The sequence below is a fragment of the Eriocheir sinensis genome, chromosome 45 (assembly GCF_024679095.1).
Source record: "Eriocheir sinensis breed Jianghai 21 chromosome 45, ASM2467909v1, whole genome shotgun sequence".
NCBI classification, from domain to species: Eukaryota; Metazoa; Arthropoda; class Malacostraca; order Decapoda; family Varunidae; genus Eriocheir; species Eriocheir sinensis.
This window is the reverse complement of record NC_066553.1, coordinates 3,120,656-3,128,493: the sequence shown is the minus strand read 5'-3', so window position 1 is coordinate 3,128,493 and position 7,838 is coordinate 3,120,656. Positions and strand designations below refer to the sequence as shown.

At 41.6% G+C, this 7,838-nt stretch overlaps 1 protein-coding gene across 2 annotated transcripts in view; it reads left to right on the top strand.

Moving 5' to 3' along the window:
- Positions 1-7,838, top strand: part of LOC126980885 (acetylcholine receptor subunit beta-like 1) — a 150,631-nt gene that overhangs the window by 128,755 nt on the left and 14,038 nt on the right. For both annotated transcript variants that reach the window (XM_050831247.1, XM_050831246.1), the window contains exons 5-6: positions 1-27; positions 2,357-2,527. The exon at positions 1-27 is cut by the window's left edge and continues 64 nt beyond it. In XM_050831247.1, the coding sequence (XP_050687204.1) occupies positions 1-27; positions 2,357-2,527 (198 nt within the window). The remainder of the gene's footprint in view (positions 28-2,356; positions 2,528-7,838) is intronic.

Sequence of the window (7,838 nt, the reverse complement as noted above, 5' to 3'; positions counted from 1 at the left end):
TTGTGGGTGCCGCCGGCCATCTACCAGGTAAGGCAGAGAGGGGGCGGTATGCTCAGACTCTCCCTTCTCTTACCTCAATCATCCCAAACGGCCGAATAAGAGGTTAACCCGTCCGCTGCGATTGACATGGATTTGGCCTTCAGTGGTAGCCTGGTAACATATAGTCCCAGGTCCTTCTCTGGCTCTGTGGTGGATAGTGGAGTATTTCCCATGTGGTATTGGTGTGCTGGATATCTCCTCCCAGGGTGCAGGACTTTACAGTTTTCTTCACTGAATTGTAGCAGACACTTTTTGTTTCATTCCAGTAGCTTGGTGATGTCTTCTGGTAGGAAATCCGCAGCCAAGGGGTTAAACGCATCCCCATGAGTGTTTATTTACGTTCATGGTCCAGAAGCTTTGTCAAACTACCACCAGGGTCATACAGCTACATATGGAGATGGTCATAAATCACACGAAAGCCTTATTAAATGTATGTGCTTGGCCGCCGAAATGTTTGAGAATATGGCCCTTTGAGATTGGTATAGTAAGGCGCTTCCAAATCTCATACCAAACATTTTCAAAGGTCAAGAACATCAGAAGCCTGGTCAAATATGTGTGCTTGGGGACCGAAATGCTTACGAATATGGCCCATGGTCCCTCTCTTTAATTATACGAATGGTAGATATAATGAAAGCCTCGCTCGGTGACTGAATACCGCCATCCGTACAAACACTAATGATCCGGCGGCCACCTCCGTATACATCCCCTCATCCGCCCTGCCCCTCAACACTCCCATTATTACATTCCCGGCCCAACACGCCCGCCACCGAGGAAGCCTAAGGAGCAGACCCGTCCCATCCTAAAGTACCTCATATAAAACCTCAAGGAAACTAGGTAAATAAAGAGCCGTAAAGAGCATAGCAGCCAGACTTGAAAGGTGACCCGAGAGAGGACGAGCCCTTTAATGAATTCCTCGGTATAATATTTGCCTCCTGTGACGTGAACCATCATATTAACCTCACGACCGGGCGGCGGAGCTGAGATACGGAGGTTCAGGCCTTTGACGGGTGGCGGCGAGGCAGTGTTTGTTGACCTGCTGATGTGTTGAACTGGCTGAGGGGGCGCCCTGATGGATGTGTGTGTGTGTGTGTTCCTCCAAACGTACAGAGTCACTTTCCTAAACAGATCTGCCCCAACCACACATACTTGACAAGGCTTATCGCAGTACTTTCAGACATTTCAAGGAGTAGTACTATAACCCTGGTGGTAGTTTGACCCTTCTTCTGTACCATGAACCTAAAAGGAACACTCATTTGAACTCCATTGATCTCCTATTCGGACTTTGGAAATAGTAGATCTGAGAGGCGGAGGCGTCTGAGAATACTTAACATATACTCGGCTACTAACCAAGCATAATTATATCCGTACTAACATCTACACTCCTGAAGAAAACTGTCACTCTTGGCTAAGCGTCCATGTGCCATAACGAGAGTATCAACGCGATGTCTCAATGTTGATCGCCGGGCAGTTCCTCCTGTGTCCCACCCGGCCGTCGTCTGTCCACCGACCTTTATTTGTAACAGTTTCGGTGACAAACTATCACACTTCCTCTTGCCTCGAGGCGCGCCAGAGGGGGGGAGGCAACAGCCGGCGGGGAGGCCAAATTATCTCCATCACTGATTTACGACACGGCGACGACGACGGTGTGTGTGTGTGTGTGTGTGTGTTTACCTAGTCGTGGTATACAGGGCCAGAGCTACACTCGTTCGATCCTGTCTCCGTATCTATACTTTAATATCCAGTTCTTTCTTGCATGTGTGTGTGTGTGTGTGTGTGTGTGTGTGTGTGTGTGTGTGTGTTCGATCCTGTCTCCGCATCAATACTTTTATATCCAGTTCTTCCTTGCATGTGTGTGTGTGTGTGTGTGTGTGTGTGTGTGTGTGTTTATACAATCATGCAATCAGCTAGTTAAATATCATGACATGTTTGAAGCTAATGCTGAATCCACTAACATATTCCTGACAGTACGAACACACAGAGCTTTCTAACACAGTCTCTCATCGGGGTGTTTTAGTTTTTCTGGTTGAGTGAAGGTATGAAGCTCTTAGGCTGCTATGAACCACAGGCCTATTGGCTCCTTAACTTGCTCTGCTGATTGAATGCTCCTACGAAACAAGATATATATAAAGTTAACTAAAATAGAAAAAATAAACTAAGAACGTACTTTATTTTTTTACTTTGGCTGTAAGTCCCTCGAATCAAAATCACTTCCCTAGCAATGTCGCCATCCCTCCCTCCCTCCCCTTCAACATATGTATGAGGTATATCAATCCACCGTGTGTGACCCGCGAAGTGACACCTTCCCTCCTCCCCACAGAGCTCCTGCACCATCGACGTGACGTACTTCCCCTTCGACCAGCAGACGTGTCTCATGAAGTTCGGCTCGTGGACCTTCAACGGCGACCAAGTCTCCCTCTCCCTCTACAACGACAAGGACTTCGTCGACCTCTCCGACTACTGGAAATCTGGCACCTGGGACATCGTGGAGGTGAGAGAGAGAGAGAGAGAGAGAGAGAGAGAGAGAGAGAGAGAGAGAGAGAGAGACTAACTTATAGGTTCAGGTATAGGTACAGGCAGAACAAAATAACGCAATGAAAAACTGTCCCCATCATCCTCAGCCCTCAGCATCCTAAATCCCTTCACCCATGACCTTCGTGAGGCATGAGAATGACGGATCACAGCAGACATGCACTCGGAAGCTTTACTTTGTATGTATATCATAGTGCATATTGTAACGCACTTGCCTGACAACCAACAAGTCAGTGTCCATTCTACTGCTATTCTCGCCAAGAGCAATATCCGGTAGATACTGACTTTCTGGTATGTGTGGCATTTCTCAGTCACATTGTCAAGAGCATATCGTAGATTGGCTTTCTGGTGTGACAATTCTTAGTCTCAGCAATTTCATATAGTTTCTTTATGGTTGGTTCTGTCACCAACATTGTACTTACTTTCCATTACATTTTCTTTGTTTTTATTAATATTATGCGACCCTTGCACTGGAAAACAGCAACATCAATCTCTTGTTGAGAGTTTTTTTACATTAAGTGTTAATGGTGTTAAAACTTATTAATTAGTGATTGAATGCAGCCTAAGGGAGTATGAAACAAAGATGCTAATTCGTTATGATAAATAGCCTGGAATAGTACCATGCTGATTTGTAGATAAAAAATAATGTAACCCTTCATTGTATTCAAGTCAGAAATCTGTAGCATTTGCGATATCATATAATGGAATCCCGTACAGACAGGGTTAAGATCCTGGTACAGATGCCTTGATTGTATGCAGCGAAAACTCATTATCAAATTCAGTACGTACAGATAAACTAACTAGGCTTCTTAGACTCTAAGGAACATATAAACACGATGTATGGGAGAAGAACAGTAGGATAAGGTAGGTAAGAAAAAAAATATCTGGTACGGAGAGGTACTACAAACTCAAGCTAACGTAGTGTCATGAGTGTTGTTTTACGTTCATGGTACAGAAGATGGATCAGACTTCCACCAGGGTCATAAAACTACCCCTGGAAATGCCGGAAACGCCTAAGAAAGCCCTGTCAAATGTGTGCTTGGGCGCCTAAGTGTTTAAAAGACCCTTATTAGGCTACACCTTCCATAAGAGGCACTTCATTGCTATCACGAATTAATAACATCCAATGCCCCAACCAACATTTCCACTGCATAGCTTACATCACGTGAAATCCATAACCAACGTAAAACGATCCACGTAACACACAATCAAGCGGATAAATAAACACCAAATAAATAGAAAAGTGCATCACGGCATCTGAGTAGGCTAGCCACCGCCGCCTTGCTTCACTTTCCACACAAATCTGTTAAATAAAAGAAAAACTACAAGTACTCACCACCATTTTGCTCGGGGGTGAAGCTATCCTCCTCTTGCTCCTCCTCCTCTTCTTCCTTATCCTCTTCCTCCTCCTCCTCTGGCAAGACTTCTTTATTTCTTCCTGTGACCTCTATCGCTAAAGGTCAGTCTTCTCTTGGTCCTCTATCCTATCCTCTTCTTTCCACACTTGCTTTCCACTTATCTACGTATTTCTCACTGTTACACTCGATTACCATGATTACACTTAACACACTTATTACACTCGAACTATCATTGCTCAACATCACATAATTACCACACACACGCTGAGCACCCATTTTTTTATCATTTTCACACTCGTTTCATCTTTTACTATCAGTACACTATTATCTCATTTATTACACTCAACTATCATTTACTAACTCATTTTCTTTCCATGTCACTTAATTATCACACGAACACGCTAAGCACTTATGGTTATCATTTTCACACTGTTTTCGTCTTTTATTTTCCGCTTTCTACATTAGCTTTCACTCCTCTGTGCCTTTTTTTTTCCCTTACAGCTCAACTCCTGTAAGGTGATAAACGGATAATTACACTCAAACTATCACTCTAAAACACTGACTAGGTGTCCACATAATTTATTTTATTTCTCACACTTGTTTCGCCTTTTATTTCCTGCTTTTTACATTATCTTTCACTCCTCTGTACCTTTTTTTATCTTCAGCACGATGGTGAACGGATATTAATTACACTCGGACTTTCTATCACTTGTTAACATTCACTATATAGTTTTCCACATCGCATATAGCCTAGCATAATTTTTTCATCTTTAGCTTTCACTCTTCTCTACCTCTTTCTTGTACAACTAGCTGATTTTCGGTAGGATAATAAACGGTTTAAATTAGAGACCAGTAAAGTTTTTCGTCTATGTTGTTAACGAGCACTTGCCTTGTTTTTCCCTATCGCCCAAACTACTCTCCTCTGACGTCACTGTCCTCAACACAACCTTGAAACATCGTATTAATACATTTTCCAACGTCTTCCAACCTCACTTCACCTCCATTGTAATATTTTATCACCTCCTGCTTGCACTGGAGTCAGGAAAGGGTGCCAATACGATAAGAAATAAGGTGAACACGTAATATATATAAAAGTGTTGTATCAGCCTAGTATATCCTTCTTCCTTTACTAAATAGAAACACCAGCGTCTTTTCTAACTCCTCCTTCGTCCATGACCTTCAACATCACCTTCATGAGTGTTTCTTATCACGTTCTTACTTGTCTTACACCAGAGTACAAGAAGGTCTCCAAATCCGTGAGAAATAAGGTAGACACTTCGTATATCGGGCTATTTTATCTTTCCTTAAGTAAATAGAAATGCAAGCCTATTTTCTACCTTAATCCTACGTTAGTGTACTTCATTTAATAGCACTGGTCACCTTCTTACTTGTCTTACACGGGAGATAACGAGGAAGGCCCCAAATCCATGAGAAATCAATAAGTATGTCCTTCCTTCAGTAAATAGAAATGCCAGCCTATTTTCTACCTTAATCCTACGTTAGTGTACTTCATTTGATGTCACTGATCACCTTCTTACTTGTCTTACACGGGAGATAACGAGGAAGGCCCCAAATCCATGAGAAATCCATGAGTGTGTCCTTCCTTCAGTAAATAGAAATGCCAGCCTATTTTCTACCTTATTCTTACGTTAGTGTACTTCATTTGATGTCACTGGTCACCTTCTTACTTGTCTTACACGGGAAAGTATGGGAAAGGCGCAAAATCCACGTAAATGAAGGTCAAACACGTGCTCGTTCGTCCCACCGTCACTGATCTTGCGCCACGTGCCATGACTGACCGACCAACGTTGCCAGATTGTCGTACTCAGCTTTTCATTTTTCCCGATTTCAGGCTAAAAAATGTCCCACCCACAAAAGTAACGATACCTATTTAAATTTATTGCTAAAAGTGTTAATTATAGAGGTTTTTGTGTAGTCATTATGCGTTAGAAATGGGGAAATCTAGTTCGGTGAGTATGATATCGTGGCTTCCCTGCTGTGACTGACACCGTGCCAGATTATCGTGCTCAGAGCATAGCATTTACCGGTATGTTGATGCCTAACTATTGCCAAGAAACATCAGGAATTAACCATTTTAACGATAACTCTATATAAAACCAGTTAAAGGGGTGGAGGACACAGCTTGAGGGTTGGAAATCTGCAAATATAAGAGCCTGAGCACGACCATTTGCCATTGGCGTTAAGATTATCGTATTCAGGGCAACAAACAAACTATTATTGGTCCTCATCAACGTTACCAGATTGTCGTACTCAGCCTTCTATGTTTGCTGATTTCCGACCCAAAAACTGCCTCCTCGACCCCAATAACTGCCTTCATATCGAGTTATCGTTAAAATAGTTAATTATTGGTGTTTTTTTCGTAATAGCTATGGCTCAGAAACCTTTAAATTCGAGACTCTGATTACGATATGAGTACGATAATCTGGCAACGGTAGTCCTCACTCTATTTTCATATAACAGTAATGAACAACGACAGACAGATAATGGTCGATGTTTTCTCTCCTAGGACTTTAAAGTGTTGCATAATATTAGGCTATGAGGCTGTTTTTCAAGGGCTGACTAACACATATATGATGTTTGAATAATATTAGGTTATGAAGGTCTGTTTTTTCAAGGGCTAACCACTACATAATAAAGGGATATATTAGGCTATTAGGGTATGTTTTCAAGGGTTGACTAACACATAATATGGTGTTTGAATAATATTAGGCTATGAAGGTCTGTTTTTCAAGGGCTAACCACTACATAATAAGGGGATATATTAGGCTATTAGGGTATATTTTCAAGGGCTGACTAACACATAATATGGTGTTTGAATAATATTAGGCTATGAAGGTCTGTTTTTCAAGGGCTAACCACTACATAATAAAGGGATATATTAGGCTATTAGGGTATATTTTCAAGGGCTGACTAACACATAATATGGTGTTTGAATAATATTAGGCTATGAAGGTCTGTTTTTCAAGGGCTAACCACAACATAATAAGGGGATATATTAGGCTATTAGGGTATATTTTCAAGGGCTGACTAACACATAATATGGTGTTTGAATAATATTAGGCTATGAAGGTTTGTTTTTCAAGGGCTAACCACTACATAATAAGGGGATATATTAGGCTATTTGGGTATATTTTCAAGGGCTGACTAACATAAATAAAGTCTTTATAAGGAGATGTTTTCAAGGGCTGACTAACACATAATATGGTGTTTGAATAATATTAGGCTATGAAGGTCTGTTTTTCAAGGGCTAACCACAACATAATAAGGGGATATATTAGGCTATTAGGGTATATTTTCAAGGGCTGACTAACATAAATAAAGTCTTAAGTAATATTAGGCTATGAAGGTTTGTTTTTCAAGGGCTAACCACAACATATAAGGGGATGTTTTTAAGGGCTGACTAACATAAATAAAGTCTTAAATAATATTAGGCTATTAGGATATCTATTTTTCAAAGGCTAACGACTATATAGAGGGGATATATTAGGCTATGAGGATATGTTTCAAAGGATTACCAACGTAAGTATTAAATAATATTAGGCTATGATGACCTGGGGCTGACCAGCTTATAATATACAAAGAGGTTAACTAAATAAGGTATAAGTGCCGCTAAATATTCAATGCGTGGGAAACTCCTCCATTCTTTCGTTTCTTTCTTTTTATTATTTCTGGGTTGGCCGCATCACTGAACCTCCATGCAAATATTCAAACTTTTTCTGCCGCAGTCAGCTTCGTTAAGGTCCGCGATTGGGGAGGCATGACAAGCGGCCCACAAAATTCTTGGCTCCGGGGATTGCATGGCGGAACAGACAGACAGACAGACAGGCGGCCGGCAGCGCATGTCTATTTAGAAGGGAAGAGTTGAGAGGAGGCCGGCAAGGTATATAGGCC